The sequence below is a fragment of the Zootoca vivipara genome, chromosome 9 (assembly GCF_963506605.1).
Source record: "Zootoca vivipara chromosome 9, rZooViv1.1, whole genome shotgun sequence".
Taxonomy (NCBI): Eukaryota; Metazoa; Chordata; class Lepidosauria; order Squamata; family Lacertidae; genus Zootoca; species Zootoca vivipara.
In genome coordinates this window covers 36937768-36955048 of record NC_083284.1, presented here as the reverse complement: position 1 = coordinate 36955048, position 17281 = coordinate 36937768, and the positions used below count along the sequence as shown (strand labels likewise).

Sequence of the window (17281 nt, the reverse complement as noted above, 5' to 3'; positions counted from 1 at the left end):
TGCCAGCAGCCCAAGCCAGCATGGCCAGTTGTCAGGGATGATGGAGGTTGTAGTCCATAACATCTTCAGGGCAGCAGGTTGGGGAAGGCTGTTCTCAATCATGGCTGCATTCCCTTGGGGGGGGGAACAGTGTGGGACACATAATTCCTGTAAAAATGAAAGTGTACATACATGATGCATATGGATGGTTCCAAAGAACAGCAACTAATTAAATGTGCCCAGATGGCTTTTGACATCAACTTTTATAATAACATTGCTACTCCCTTCTCCGTGTTAAAAAACAAGCTGTTTTGGAAAGTTGTTACTATTATCCATTCATTTATTTAAGTTATATACCTCCCTTTATCCAAAGATCACAGGGTGGTTTACAGCATTAAAGTACAAAATGAAAACACAAATTGTCTATTGTAACAGCAGCAGCAGTGACAACAACGACAACAACAATAACAACAACAAAAACCAATAATCCTCTCCTCGCAACACACTCATTAAAAAGGGTCCAGGTCAGTTCATATGGGGAGAGGCAGTCCTTGAGGTATTGTAGTCCTGAGCTATTTAAGCTTTATAGGTTAAATCCAGCATTTTGAATTGGGCCCAGAAATTAATTGACAGCCAGTGCAGTTGGGCCAGGATTGCCATTATATGGTCAAACTGTCTTGCTGCTGTGAGCTACCTGGCCGCCAAACTCTGCACCAGTTGAAGTTTCCAAATTGTCTTCAGAGGCAGCACCTCAAATAACATTTCACAGCCCCATGTATAACTCATTGCAGTAATCTAACCTAGAGGTTACCAGAGCATTGTCAAAAGAAGTTAAGCTATCCCTTTCTAGATGCGACAGCAATGGATCCAGGAGTACATCCAAGCTACGTACCCGCTCCTTCAGAGCGTGTGTGACCCCATCAAGAGCAGGCAACCTTCCATCCATCCATCCATCCTGTCTAGGGAACCTCCCACTAACTGTGCCTCAGTTTGCCTCTCCCCATATGAACCAACCTGGACCCTGTGATCATCATCTGATGCTCTTCTTCATGTGCCTCCTGCATGAGCAGTCTGGAGGGTGGCAACATGAGAGTTGGCCTTTTCTGCAGTGGCTCCCTGTTTGTAGAATGCTCTCCCCAGAGAGCCTCACTTGACACCTTCACTACATATCTTTAGGCTTCAGGAGAAAATGTTTCTCTAAAACCAGGCCTTTGGCTGATTGAAATGTGTTTGTGGGAGGGGTGTTATTGTTTTGTTTGTTTTTTATTATGTATTTTTTGTTCTCATTTTGTATTTTTATGTTGTGAACCGCCCTGTGATCTTTGGATGAAGGGCAGTATACAAATTTAATAATAATAATAATAATAATAATAATAATAATAATAATAATAAAGAAGAAGAAGAAGAAAGAAGAAGAAGAATCAGTCTTCTCTGGATTGTTTGCTCTCATCCAGTCCATTACCAAGGCAAGACAGCAGTCCAGCACATCCACTGCCACACCTGCAGATGTAAAGGAGAAGTAGAGCTGGGTGTCTTCAGCATTATTGAAAACATACTCCAAAGCTCCAGATAACCCCACTGAGCACTTTTATGTAGATGTTAAACAGCATTGGGGATAAAATGGAACCCCGAGGAACCCCACATTGAAGGCTTTACAGGGCCAAAGAGCACTCCCCAAGCAATACCCTCTGGAAATGACCATCCAAGCAGGACTGGAACCACTGCAAAGCAGTGCCACCCACTACTAACTCGGACAGCTGCTCCAGAAGGATGCCATGGACAATGCTACTGATAGCCACTGAGAGGTTGAGAAGAATTAACAGCAACACATTTCCTCTGTCTCTCTCCTGACAGAGGTCATCATACAGGGCAACCAAAGCAGTTTCTGTGCCAATATATCCCCAAATCACGTCGTTGCAATCCTGATGGTTTACAATGTCAAATTCCCAAGCTTAATAATGGATTGGACTTTTTAGGTGTATATGAGAGGTCCTTTATGGTTCATGCTCATAGTCTACAAAGCAAAAGAAATACAGGCAACTCTCCATTTACATGGGGATTACATTCCGAGGCACCACATGCTTACGTTAAATCGCATATAATTGGAACACCCTTTTGGAAAAGCCTGCAAACACCTTGTTCTGCCCCACCTTGTTCTATCCCCCTTTGTGACTTTTGGGGTCACTTCCAGGTTCAGCATGATGCGAGCTCATTGCTAGTTCTTGTGGTTAGAATTATTAGCAATATCTCTGGACAGCCAGTGGTCTCCAATCTATAAGGGGAGCTGCATTTTGTTGTGGATTCTGGATGTGGTCCACCAAACAGTCCGCTAAACTATTGGGCAGAATGGCCAATAGGTTGCTGGACTAACTGACCCTATCACTATATAATAGAAACACTTGCAAACAAAATTTCCCCTGCCAACTAAATTGTAAGTGAAGAAATTCCATAAGAAATTGGAGTATCTTCTAAGAACCTTGGAATGCTATGATTCAGTCATTGGAGAGGGTTGGAAAATCATGTACTGAATGTGAGCATACTAAATATTTCAATGAGTTTTGCTGTTGTGATAGGCATGTGTGTGTTAAAAATATATAAAAAAACTTGTTTTTTTTTCACTTAGAACTGGATTTCCAAGCAGTTGTTAAGTTAGCTATTATACATACTTCTCCATGTCTCCATTTGTCTTCTTTCCTTGCTTTTTTTGCAAACTCCTATTTTTCTGATGAAAAGGCAAGAATGTTTGGCTTGCCACCACACTGTGTTGTAATGAGGGTGGAGTATGTTTGTCATTCTGTAGTGATGTCTGATTTTTGCATTAGTGAGACAATATACAGAACAGTACATCTGGATATTCAAGAGCATGTTCCTGTGAATCTATCAGCATTGTGTACTGGTAGACAGCAACTGCAGCAAATGGACTGCTCCTGTTCTTAAAACATAAAATGTCACTGTGGTCCATCTTTTAAATCTGTTACAGCAGTGATTAGAATATTTTATTTAAACTATGAAAAAATGGGGGATGGGGAAAAAAAGCATAATGCATTATTTCCTCTGAGAAAGAAGTACTCAAAAATACATTCTCCAGTACATAATTTTGTCTGCTTAAATGATGTGAAATGTCACATGGAAAGAAACTGCTTTGGTTTGGAAAAGAACAGCAGGAGACAACTATTTTTAAATAAAATATAGCTGTAAAAATAAGTTCCGAGAACCTCAAAAGATGACATGCTTGGATTCATTATAAGCCACAGGGAGATGATTGTCTTCTTTTAAAAAGCAATGATCAAAATTGCACCTGATATCTAAAATGATAGTTTAGTTGACTGGAAAGCTAGCTTACAGATAGTGGCTTAAAAAAAAAGTCCCTTAGATTTGTAATGAGGGGGAAATGATGGTATGTTTCACCTAAAGTAAGAGAGACAATATGTAATAAGGGATTTTGTGGTTTTACAGCTCAGTGCATGTGTTTGAAAGCTGTTCTCTCAGCATCGTGGGTGGCAGGTTATGCTACCATATAATGTATTGTAGTTGGCTCTCCACACTTGTCAGGGTTAGCGTTCAACCATTCGGAAAATTTTCCCATTGTTCTAGCATGTGAACCAAGACTAGCGTTGAATTCCCAATAACTTGACGGGGAAGGGGGGGGGATGGAAGTAGTTTAATTAGAAAGCTTGAAATGTGATTACTTTTCTTACTGTCTTAATGTATTTTATATAATTCAAATCCTCAGTCTGTGAACACAATCTGTTTACAGTTACACTTGCTCAGCTTTGCAACAGCACAGAACAACCTCATCTGCAACCTTACAGAAACTTTGTATACTCTATTCTGCCTTTCTTCAGTGTTGGCTCTCCATTTCCATCTTAAACATGTTTGCTTTAGATGGACCATAGCTTTTGGCAGCTTTTGCATTTTTAGCAAATAATACTGTTTCTAGCAAGAGTCGCAAGCAAAAGAAAACCAACAAAAAAACTTTGTGTGAGGTCCTTGCAAACTGAACCTTGGGAAAGTTATGTTTCTGTATTTTCTCCTTTGTGCTTCTTCCCTATTCGTGTCATGGTTATAAATTATATAGTTTGAAATGAAGAATTAAGAACGTTCTATTTTGTGACTCTCTCTTTAAAAAAATAGATGGGGTGCAGCTTTCTCTCTTTTATGTGCCTGGCTTTATTTTCTCTTTACCTGTTTTCAAGGCTGGCACACAGTGAAATAAGCAGTTATGGCATTGAAACTCCATTGTGCCAGGGCTTAATCCAATAAAAACAGAAATACCGCCTGCTGAGTTGTATGCAGTGTGCTTGTGTGAACATCAATGTCTGCTGTTCACACACATTCCCCCCCCCCCTTCAAAGTTCTCTTTGGAATATTGGAGAGTGTACTGAGAAGTTTTTTTTGGCCCTTGTGTTTTAAAGGTTGTAGCGAATATTGTTCAGTTTGCTTTGGTAGGCTCACTAGATGTATTTCGCAGATGATCATTACTACATCAAAAAAGAAAAGAAACCAACGGTGGTGAGGGAGCTGGATAAAGTAAATAAGTGTTGCGTCAAATGCACACACGCACACACACCAGATGCTCTTCTATCCTGTATTTGTTTTTTCTGCCTTGAAAGAAAAAAATATTGAAGGAGTGTTTGCATGTATATGTGTGTGGTAGCAGGGGAAATGATAGCTTTAAATATTGACATATAACCATTGAAGATCTTAAACTTGGATTTCATTTTAGATGAAGTATACCTTGGCTGGATGATACCTTAACAACAAAATGATTGCGCAGATACTTCTAGTGTTAGAATGTTTAGATCAGCTGTATTCCATATTTGGTCAGATGCAATGTGCACATCATTTCCAAGATAAATAGCTCCCATTGATGCTTTTTTTCTGTTTTGCTTCCCTTAGCTTTTTAATTAATTCCCACCCCCAACACACAGAGTTTTCAGCATCTTCATCATAATTTTGATAGCTGATTTGCAGAGTTCAAGCGATGCATTGGCAGTTTGTAACTTACCTCTTAGGTAAACCATAAACGAAAGAGGGGGGGAATGTAGATACTGTAGTCACAAATGCAAAAACTGCAAGCACTGGAGAAGTTTTTTTGGGGAGGAGGTACTGCTTGGAATATATAATCTACTTTCAGTTTTTGAAATATGGCTTGTGTGCCTTGTTCATACATGGTGGCCAGTTCGGCATCACTGCAGAAACATTTATCTGCCATTATTGAAATGATGCAACCCTCCAAGTCAGCTAGAACCAGTGAGGGTGGTTGTTGCATGAAGCTGTAGCATAGTTATTATGCTTGTTGCACCATCTTTATAATGCAGTTGAAATAAACTCATTTGAATGTATTGCTGCAATAAGAGCTCTGCTGCCACCCCCCACCCCCTGCAAATGATTGCAAGCACAACTGTTACCACAAAACTTTATAGATCACAGCATCACTCAAATACTGATACCAGCTCTTGAAAGCTGTGTGTTTTGTTCGCTGAAAAGTGATTCCCCACCACCACCACTGGCAGAGTTGACCATCGAATTTGCCACATGGTTTTTTTATTGCAGTCCACTTCCTCATTCTATACTAGTAAAGCTGAATACTTTTTCCTGTGTTCACTTGCCTGGGAAAAGATCTGGAATAGGAAAAAGTATAATGGAGCATCCTGCCCCCCCCCCCGCCACGACCACTACAATCTGTGGTCCAGGGTCTGATGTGGAGGCAAGAATAACCCACCACCCACAAGGGTTTGTCTGATTACATTTCCTCTTGAGGCATACAAGTCAACTGAGTGAAAGTCAAATTCTGGCAGCACCTCTGCTGAGCATTTAGTATGCAGCTTGCTTGATATGTTATTTTACCTTCGTTTGAATCCCAAAGATGTCTGAGTGAGCTGCGCACCTCAGTAGTGTATCCTGTTGTTGTTGTTGTTGTTGTTCTAACATCGAATTGGAATCTTGTATGATGCAAACCCTACAAAGGATGTAAGATACTGGTCCAGTGTGGCATTCTTGGTCTTCTTATACTGTATTGTGTAGCCCTTGGTATATTTCTGTTTAGTTGTGCAGATGCAAAATTACTTTAATTCCATTGCTTAGTTTGTGTGTGTGTGTGTGTATATATATATATATATATATATATATATATATATATATATTACTCATTTTATTCATGCTCAGGAAATCTGTCTAGACATAACAAACAATTTTCAAAGTAAATTATGAACTTTCTTTTTGCACGTTCATAGTCTCTTTCCATTATATATGATAAAAACAGGACAAATTGAATTAGCAAAGAGTTGAAGTGAAGCAAAATTATTTTCCAACAGTTTTGTGTCTGTTTGGAGAAATGGTGCAAAAAATAAAACAAAACAAAAAACAAACAAACTCCAAAACCACTGCTAGGAAATAACTAATTATTTTTTCCCTCAACATTTTGGCATGCACTTTTTTTTAAAAAAAACTTCCCGTATTCTTACTATGGCAAAACAGAACACTGTGGATTGTATCCAATGCAGCGTTTGTGGAAGAGCACTTGCCCAAGGGCATTTCTCTGCTCCTTCCTTCTCATTGCAGCCTTTTGCATGCCACAAAAAGCCTGTCCTGAGGGTTGGGAGACGCTTGGGGAAGGCCTGGAATGTGAGGTGGGGGCCACACTGAGAGGGGGAATCGGGGGAAACCGTGGAGGCTGCTTGCAGTCTAAGCAGTGTTATCACAAAAGCATCCCAGTTCTGTAGATAGACGTATCTGTGTTAGTGTGCCAAGTGGCTTGCATTGATGTAACCACAGTGACATCAGTTGCAGTTTGTTAATGCGTAACCTGTGTAAAACAAATAGAGAAAAACTGTCCTGGTTTGCTACTTGTCAATTTCAAAAAGTAGTAAAGAGAAGATGAGCAATACGTACTGTGAGCATGCTTCTGGGATTTACCTATAACCTCAACCCATGATATTGGGGACCACTTTGATTTTTTGAGCTGAGTGCAGAAGAAGAAATTTTGGTCCCTGTGATCAAAATATCACACCTACCAGAATTCCCTCTTTTGCCCAAGAAGGAGTTCTCTGCCCCTTTGCATCTAGTCTATGCCTTTCTGCCCCCCCTGCTTTTATGTCAAAATAGGAATGATGCTACTGCTGCAACCTACTTTAGTTAAGAGTGAGACCCACAAACTGAAGCCTAATGTACTAGGTTAGTGTCAGGGGGACTCCTTACAGGGACCCTCCCCCAGTCATCCTGACCAGCACTTCGCCCAGTGGCAGCACTAGCAACGGGTCAGGAGGAGGGAATGAGGAATGGAGTGGGGTGGAGAGGGGGCTCTCAGACGTGTCAGAGCCTAGGCACATGTCAGAGCCTAGGAATGCAGCACCTTCCGGTGCCCGAATTGAGGTGTGCGCCCACACACAGGACTAGGGGGCGGCGTTTTGGGGTGCCTAGGCTTTTATGCTGGCCGAAGAGCCGGAAGCAGCCATTCCCAGGTTCTGAATCGGACTAGGCAGTCATGTTTTCTGATATCTCTGCACTGTAAATAATATGCACAGTAAAACTCTGAAAGACAGAGCGGACTGGAGCGTCTTTACTCGAGAGTAGCCGCAACAATCCCCTGACAGTTAGGAAATCTGTAAGCTATCAAAAATGCTTGTTTAGATAATTATTTTGTCCTTAGGGAAAGAGCTTGTCTGCAAACCTTGGCTGAAAGAGCATAAAACCAGTAGACTGGACGTGTTGTCATTCTCAAACCAATCCAATGTGGCAATCATGTACAGAGTTGTATCATTTGCAGTGTAAATAAGTTAAGTCACTGTATGAGGTATTGTCTAATGTTTAGCCAATTGCTTTTTGTGCTTTCACCTCCTGGGCATATGTTGATCCCATCCTAAGCCAGTGCATTCAGTACTATGTGGTCATTTTTCACACTCCAAAGAAGATCTGTATTGAGCTGCCTGATCGTGATGCTGAGATTTCAAGAAAACTATTTCATAACTGCTTTGTGAGGTCCCTGAAATGCGCCCTGCAAGATGTACTATTTTAAATAGCCTACAGTTGAATTATACTGCATAAGTAGCTCCAGTTTAAGCTTGCTTATATATGTCACAGAACCTGGGGACCTTAGCAAAGCACCTTCTCCATTTATACTCAGGCAAGTGCTCTTTTTAAACCAGAGCAGACAGGGAATAAGCTTTTCAGCTGCAATCCTCACTTTAGGCTTGGGTGCTGGTTTAAGTTTGCTCTGAGTTATATCAGATACGACCAATGCCACATAGTTCAGTCTGTGCATCTGAGCAAGTCATCTACCAGACATCTGAAGTACTACAAACAGACAGCAGGTATGCTGTAGATGTCCAAATTCTGTTTCTTGTACATCGTCATGACAATTATCTTGAATATTCTACAAGCAGATAAATCTTTACTGTTATATGTGCAAAGTGTGTCATGAATTAGCTAGCATTGGTCTGTGTTGCTGTTTTTCTATAGTCAAGGAATGTTTATTGCAGTGCTAGTCCTAGTAAACGACAAACCCAAAGTAAGGGTTGTGCAAGTCATGATGCATTTGATTGAACTTTCTTTTATTTGTGGACATGTATGAATGTCTGAAACTTGCAGTTCTTTTCCTACTGTGGATAACCTCCAAGTGACGTCTTTTTTGCTTTCTTATAAATCCAATGAGGTCAACTTTCAGTTAGAACTCTTCAGGGCTCTAAAATTTTAAGAGGCCCCAAGGATCTTTAAACCCCCCCCCCCTTTGCACATACAAAAGTTACTGATGACAGAGGACAAGTCAGTAGGAGATTCCAGACTTTTATAGTGTCCCACAGTTTCTCAGTAGTCCAGTTGACTTTTCTGCATGCAAAGCTCTAGCAAGAAGTATCCTCTTTCTTTTTATTTGAAACATTTATATCCCACCTTTCCTTTAAACAAAAGTCCCAAGCTCGGTTTCAGTGAGATTACTATGGCCGTGTGCCATTATTTCCTTACCCTGCTTCAGTTCCATGCCATTGATCCATTTTCAAAGTGATGCAAGTAGTGAATTAAGATTTGTTAGTGGAAACAGATCAAATGTTTCCCCAGTCCATCATCGACAATGGATAAACGAAACAGACAGAAACAAGGAATGGGTAGCATTTGCCACAGTGACAGCATTTGACAGTGTGGTAGACCTGGCATAAATTAACAGTACACTCTAAGTCAGGCATCCCCAAACTTCGGCCCTCCAGATGTTTTGGACTACAATTCCCATCATCCCTGACCACTGGTCCTGTTAGCTAGGGATCATGGGAGTTGTAGGCTAAAACATCTGGAGGGCTGCAGTTTGGGGATGCCTGCTCTAAGTAGAATTCAGATGTGTGCGATGGAAGGAGAGGTACCACATGGCTGTACGGCCATGTTTCTATTGTGTTCAGTGCAGCAGCTCCCACTGCTGAAGAGACAAGCTTCTCCTTCAACTAATGGCTTGTTGAACATTCACATCAACTTACCTATTACTTTGGTTCAAGTAACTTTTCATACTTCTGTTGCCCAGTACCTATTATGTATTAAAACACACACAAATAAAATAATATGTTTGTGGGTGGCTAGGTGGGTTGTAGTTTTGTTGTATTTACTGATCACTGTCAAGCAAGTTTTTTTAAAAAAAAGAAAGACACATTCACCTATTGTTTCCTTCAATAAGTCTCTGAAGGCCATATCGTGCATGTCACTTTTGCTAAATGGACAGTGCACAGTTGCTTCCAACTATGTGAGCACATGGTAAAATACAAAATTGTGATCTTTTCTACACCTGTTGGTGTCCACAATTTTGTTTAATCCTGCAGGAAAGAGGTTGTGTATAGTGCAGAGACTGTTCCTCTGAGCCTTCATTGGACTGTGTTCAAGGATTCCCTGCCATGGCATTTTGTCATTTCCACCATCTTGATGGTCTTTCCTTTTCTATATGTTTCCTTCTACAAAAATTGTTGTTGAAATATATTTTTTTTCATATTTGGCATTTATTTGGAACCGGGCTGTCTTCCTGTAGACTCTCCAGGAATGTCTGTTTTAGCTTCTTAAGTGAATAGAAAGCTCTTCTGACCTAATGGACTGAAGTAAGCCACGTCTTGGCCATTTACAGGAGGTAACGGATGGTGGCCACACCGTCACCTCCCTAGGTGGTCGTTGCTTCACGAGGGCAAGCGAGTCGGCCTCTCCACAGTGAGCTCTTTGACTGGAGTTCCTTCTGCATTTCTTGTAAAGCTTCTCTTGTGGTGTCCCTCCTTTTGACTCACTTGGAATTTCTGAAGTTTCTCTTGGATACGCTTCACTTTCTAGCTGGAACTGGTGCATCATTGCTATTAACTTGTTCTCTTCTGTCTTAAGCGAAGAGATGGCAGGCGCCCAAAATCTGCTACTTCATGTGTTGACAGTTCCAGTTTTGGAATTGCACAGCAGCCTGCTGAAACCTATTCATTGTAGTTATGTTGTGGTACATGGGAGCCATGGGGCAGAAATTGCAAAATTCAGGATAAGTTATTCTTTCTTTCAAGTTATTACGAGGAGGCATGTGCACGTCAGGGAAGTGCAGCAAACTCACCAGGGGGGCAGGCGGGGGGCTATTTTCTGTTTGAGTGCCAAGATATGGTGCATCAATAAATTACTAGAAATAATTGCCTACTGAGAGGGCTTTTCAGCCCATTATTTAGAAGTGACATACTTGAAGTGTAAGTGTGTGTGTGTGTGTGTGTGTGTGTGTGTGTGTGTGTGTGTGTATTCACTCTGGTAAGAATTTATTTTTGCAAGTTTTATTTGTGAAGCACCCAGAGAACTTTTTGTTCATATCATTTGGTAAACTATATCATGATAAACACTTTTAAAAATGGATTAGCTGGATGTTTACTTTATTTTATTAGAGTGGTTATAGCCATTCTTTCCTCCAAGGAGCTTAAAGTAAAATACATAGTCCCCCCTTGCTTACTAATTTTAACAAAACCCCTCACAATAACCCTTCGTTGTAGTAGGCTGAGGGATGAATAGCCCAAAGTCACTCAGTAGCTGAGTAGGGATTTGAACCCGGCTCTCATTTTAAACAAAAGCACACAGAAATTATAAATAGCCATGTTGCTCATAACTTTTTGGCATTTTGTTTGACCTAATAATGTTATTATAATACTGTAACATTTGGATTTTAAAGGGGCAATTAATATGATTTAAAAAAGAAATCCAATTTAAATGCTAAAAATCTAATTACTTTTAAAAAATCATTGATTTCTATCCTCGCTTATTAAATATCTGATCTCAATTTGTAAATCCAAAAATAAAAGAATACCTTTTCCACATCTGAAACTAGTGATCTAAGTTTTGATTCTGCCCTTTGTTCCTTACTCTGCACCACATTCTGACACTGCTCTTCTAACAGTTAAATTGTGTACATTGTCATATCCATGTTGCAACATGTCAGGAATGGATAGTTGGAATAAGATAACAGGAGTCTAATTTTTGCAGGTTGTGAAATTAAACTTGTTGTGAGATATTAATCTTCATGGTTTTGTACATGACAGTGAGCTTGTCTGCACATAACAACTAAACCATGGTTTAACACTAAGTGCATCCGGTGGATTGAGTCTGAGAAAAGCTCTGGCTCTTGCACTCCTAACTGTCCTCCTCCCCCCATATGGCCAGGAAAAGGATTCTGCAGCATTTAGTTTTACTTTCTATGAATCCTTGCTTTCTCATTATGTATGAACCATAGATGGTGGTTTAAAACAACCTCAGGTTAGTTAAACAAGCCAGTTTTAATAACCCATGGTTTGAAGCTGGCTCGTTTTGAAACTGACCAGAATTTGTTCATGGAAAGTGAAACTAAATGCAGCAGAAGTCTTCCTGGATGAGAGAGAGGGAGAAGATCAGGGCTTCACTTAGGTCCACTCCCGCTCATGCACATAGCCCTAAATTCTGATTTATATGCTAACTGCATCAGTGACATGAAATTTCACAAACCGTCAAAATAGAAAAACTTAAGATGTGCAGCATGTAGGGGGGGAGGGGACAACCTTTGCTTCTGTCTTGCTAGAAGATAGAAAAGTGCTTCACAAAAATCTAGCATACATAATTCCTTACACGGCAGTAACTTTGCAGTGTTGGTAGCTCCTGCCCCATGAACACTTTTACCTTGGGCAGGACTATGTATCTTCCTTGTTAAGATGTAGAAGTGGCATTTTGCAGAGGCCTAAAGAAAGCATTGCAGCCCTTCCTTTTCCTTCTCAAGGTCCTTGCTGGACTGTGATATAGCAAATGCTGTAGGATCATGTATGCTCAACTCTCATTTTCCATTTCAGCCCACTTCCTGTTGTACTGAATAATTAATTGCCTGTGCTAAGTGATAATTTAATCTGATTCCATTTCTACCTTTTTATTCTTCTTTTATTCTCCAGCAACTTGAATTAGTGGAACCCAGTGGTTGGATTCATGTAGCCTTAACAGATACTCATAAGAAACCTATCCGCACTTTTATGATTCAGATTGCTGTTTTAGCCAATCACCAAAATGGAAGAGACACTCATATGCGGCAAATCAAGGTGTATACACCAGTGGAAGAAAGTTCTATTGGTAAATTTCCTAGGTGTACAACAATTGATTTCATGATGTATCGTTCAATCAGGTAAACAAAGCTCAGTTTTGTACTATAACATTGTATTTTTGTTTAATTTTCAAATAAAGACATAAAATCTTGTTGCACTGTCTAGTTCCTGGGTGGGTGGGTGTGCACTGCAGACATCCTCATGGATGTAACTTCACTATTGTTTATTTTATTCCAAGAAATGTATTGTTTATCCTTTCTAGAAACAGAAGAGGGGAAATCTCAGAAGCTTCTTCATTTGATAATTATCTGTTAGTGTATTTTATTGTATAAATCCATTATTACGTTGGGCTCCTCCAAGAGTGTGTAAATGGCTCTTTACGGTAAAGTGTGATTATGTAATTTTGTTCAATGTACAGGGAAGCGGGTGAACAAATTCATAAACTTTGCCTTTACTGCCTTCTGTAGGACCAGCCTTATTTAAGTGCTGGTTACCCATAGCATATACAGAGCTACTTCTAAGAATATTTTATAGAGATTTGAAGGAAGGCAATCTGAGGATATAATTTGATTTGATTTTGTATAGAGGTAAAGGATAAGATTCTTATTTCTGAAACATAAGAGCCTTGCTGGATTAAACCAAAGGTCTGTCTGATACAGCCAGATGTTTTCAGGAAGCCATGACCAGGGCATGAAGGCATTAGGCCTCCAACACCGTTGCCTCTCTAGTAACTGAGATTTGGTTGTATACTGCTTTTTAACCTGAAGGTTCTGTTTATCCATCACATCCAGAAATTCAAATTATGTAATTTGTCTAATCCCACTTTAAGACACCAGTGACCATCACTACACCTTAGCATTTATTTGCAGTAGTGCCCTCAAGGGAGGCCTTTGTAGTAGAAGTCAAGAGTCCCACACAGAAGAATCAGCAGGAGAGCCTCCAAATGAATCACATTTTGAATTAATACACATTACCTGTGTGTGTGTGCACTATACAACCTGAGTCTGAAATTACCTAACTGCACTACAGTACTTCCCCAGCCTAGTGTTTCACGTTGTTTCCAGGTTGAGGGTTCACTAAGAATGCCTTGTGTTAGGGGGCCCCAAATCCTGGAGCCGGCACTTATACACATCTCTCTAAGGCAGGGCTGGGGAACCTTTGGTCCTCCAGATGTTCTTGGATTCTAACACCCGTCTGCTTCTGCTAGTGTGACTAAAAGGTGAAGAGTTTTGGAAGTTTGGGTCCAACACCGTCTGTAGAGCCAAAGTGTTCCCATCCCTTCAGTAAGGTAACTATGACAAGGGTGTGTGTGTTGATTAAATTTTGCTAGAGTTATTTGGATCTACATAAAACTTTAAATTACAAAGCAGTGTTATGTTCCTTGTACAGTTGTGTTACTGGAAGATGTGAAGCAAGCTTCAGTCTTGTGACAATTTAAAACTATAGTTACTGCCATCCTTGCTTTCTGCCACAGGAGTCTAGCCCATAAAATAAAGCATTTTCAGACAAATGTTGCATTGTTGGAAGAGCTCAAATGGCCATGAAACTCCACTTTACCACAAAGCAGGAGACTTTATGCAACAATTGTGAAACCCTGATATTCTGTGCAGTTGATGTTAGGCACTATTTTTCCTGGCTGACACCAAGTACAGCTCCAGAGGACTATGAAGTCCTAATTCTAGGAATTATCAGTGTGTGCTAAGTGAGTATAACTTATTTTTGGATACTACATTGACTTACTATATTCTTTGACCTATATATTATTATCGCCAAATTTATTAGAAAATAATTAACTTTGGTACTGTATGTGTTTGGTATATGCTCTGTATATATTCCACCAATTGGGGGAAACGGGGGTAGGATTGTGTCTCCTTTTAGCACCATTTTATTAAGTATCCTTTGCATTGGCAGCAGCACCAATTTAAATATTTAGATGTCTGGATTTCCAGACACATACAGTTAATGCTGCAGGAGAATCTGGATCTGATTCCCACATTCAGTTCAGATTTAGGCAGGTACCAAACCCAGATTCTATTGACATGAATGTGCTTTGTCATTTGCTTGAGGGTCTCCTTTGTCTTCTACTCAATATTCCTTTTTAGTATAGAATACTAGAAAGCTGATTGTTTTATTTTGTTCTTCGCTCTGGGGCCAAGACTTCCCTAAAGTATTGATGAGGATCCTTGCTTCCACATTTTGCCATGTGCCTCGTCTCCATTCCACGGTTACTTAAGAACACAGGTGAGCGACCTTTTTTCTGTTGAGGTCTGTCCTCTGTTTTGGGCCACATGCTGGTGCTGGGGAGGCAGAAAGTGCTGGGTAGGGCCTCCTCCTCATCCCTCTTTCTCCTTCCCCAGCATGCTGCCACAGGAAGAACAGATTGCTCTTGCCAGAGATCTGAACTGATTGTTTTTAGATGGCTTCTCATATTAGGTTGAAGGCCACTCTGAGACCACCCCTACTTTGGAACATATATGTGAACGCTAGGTCCTACCGGTATTATGTATCCTAACCAGTGAACATCTCATCTCAAGTTTCCACCTTAGAAAATCACATGCCATTTGAACTGATTAAAACATCATTTTGACTCTGGCTCAGTGTAACAAAAATGTTTGTGAAGACCTCAAAGGCTTGCTGGTTGTGTGGATTCTTTAGGATGAAATAAAGAGTCAGCATATTTGTTTTCCCCATTAAAATATTTATCCAGAGGACCAGTCTTAAAAACTCCATAGAGCAGGGATGTTCAAACAAACCAGGATCTCAGAAAATCCAGAGTGCTAGAGATATAAGATTAGGCTTTAATCTGCATTAGGGACCTGTGCTGGTAAATCCTGGATTTAAGTGCTTTGCTTAGTGAAGATGAGATTGTGAACTTTGAGCCAAGGCAGCCCAAATGTATATGAAATGGCCTATTCAGCTATATATTGGTAGCTATGATGCTGGGGTTATTCCTTAATCAGGGTGCTGTAAAGTGAACATTGATATAAGTATGTTTTCATTTAGGGGGCACACAGAGAAGAACTAACGTATCAAGCTGAATCTCAAGTATTTGTATTATGCATCTAGAACACAGTCCCTAAAGTTTGAATTAGGTGGCAACATCAGCGACAATAATAGTCAATGCAGCTATTTCAAATGGTAACAGGTCCAGATGGAATAATAATGCATGAAATACTGAATATTAGGCATATTTCGGCAGCTACAGTCCCATGACTCCAGAACATAGCATACTGTGCTTATTTTTTAAAAAACAACACCATACCTTTAATATAGCAATTAAAAATCCTTTGACTTGCACATCAGTTTGTTTTCAGTTTTTACTACATTGTGCAATATGATGCATCATCACTTGAGAGAGCTGTAGGGGAGCAAATGCCACCATGTGCTTCTTGGTGAACATGTATAATAGATTTAACAGAAATGCACTTGATCTCTTCACCTCTTCAGAGTAGATTAGGTGTCTTAGCAAATATGGTGTTAGGATCCTCCATTTTACAAAGTTGCTAATATACTAGGTTATTGAGGAAGCCAAGTACCTTCTACCACCCAAGTAGCATATTCATGGGCAAATAAAACAACTTTGGTCTTTTTATGCAGTCACAGTATATGGCCCTATTATTGCTAGCTTCCATTTGGAAATCCTTTTTTAATTCAGGGTGTTCCTCCCTTCACACTGAATGTGACAAAGCCAGAAGACAATAGAAGTTGATGCAGGTCTCTCTAATGTTATTTACATAGTTTGCTTCTTTCTTTACTCTTCCTCTCTTAACCGCCCCCCCCCCCAGGCACTTTATTCTAAATTTATTGATTTTTCATTTTAAAAATTAAAAACAATGCTTATAATTACAGTCAGGGTGGATTTGATTTAAATCAAGTCGATTTAAATCAAATAGATTTAAATCACGATTTAAATCACTAGTCAGTAAGACATGATTTAAATCATTTTTTTTTACAGAAAGACTCATTCATGCTGGTATAATCTTAATATTTACAACCAGATGAAGGTTTCATTTCTGGGATAATAAATTTTCAGAGTAGTTTTTACAGTTATATCAAAAATTACTGATTTGGTTATACTATTAGAAATATGTAGACAGATAATTATGAAATTATTGTGAGGTTTAATAGGTTAACTGTTTATATTTGGACAACTTTTCTGCTGTACTTTATTGGAAGGAGAAAAATAAATAATCATTTCCTTAATCACAATTTAAACAATTTATTTAACTAAAGCAATAACATTATAGCATATGTATCCATGTTTGTTAACTGATGTGGTTAGAGACTTTATTGTTTCGACAATGTCAAGCGAGCCTGGGGAAGAAGGGCCTGGAACCAGTCAACTCTTATTAGTTGACTGGCAAGCACTTCAGGGTCTTGCCAAGGACTTAAAAATCCAAGTTACTATTTCCACCGCCACCCCTTTGGATTTGCTTCTACATTCAGGTGCAGATAAGTGTTAGTGCAGTTGTTGAAATCCAGTGGGATTGGGAAGAGGTTGCAAGCCCTGAAGTGCCTTCCCACCCCACACCAAATTCAAAATCCTATTTTTTTCCAAAAGTCGAAAAATTTACAGCTGGGAAATGGGAAAGCTGTCGAGCAGGTCTTTAAATTCCATAAGGCCAAGGTGATAGCGATACTAGCATATGCTATCACAATATGGGGCTCCTCTATAAATTTAACATCTCTGGAGGCAATCCAAAACCAGTTTTTAAGACGGGTGTTAAAACTACCCCATTGCGTAAGTAATGCTGCCATACGCTTGG

The 17281-nt window shown here is 39.8% G+C and overlaps 1 protein-coding gene across 4 annotated transcripts in view; it reads left to right on the top strand.

Annotated features, from left to right (window-relative positions):
* The window catches only part of ANAPC10 (anaphase promoting complex subunit 10), a 66807-nt gene that overhangs the window by 13418 nt on the left and 36108 nt on the right, over positions 1–17281 (top strand). For 3 of the 4 annotated variants that reach the window (XM_035112466.2, XM_035112468.2, XM_060278633.1), the window contains exon 5: positions 12369–12666. The exons of the other annotated variant lie outside the window; for it this stretch is intronic. In XM_035112466.2, coding sequence (XP_034968357.1) covers positions 12369–12599 — 231 coding nt within the window. In that variant the 3' untranslated portion in view covers positions 12600–12666. Of the gene's footprint in view, positions 1–12368; positions 12667–17281 lie in introns of those variants that run through there. 4 annotated transcript variants of the gene reach the window in all.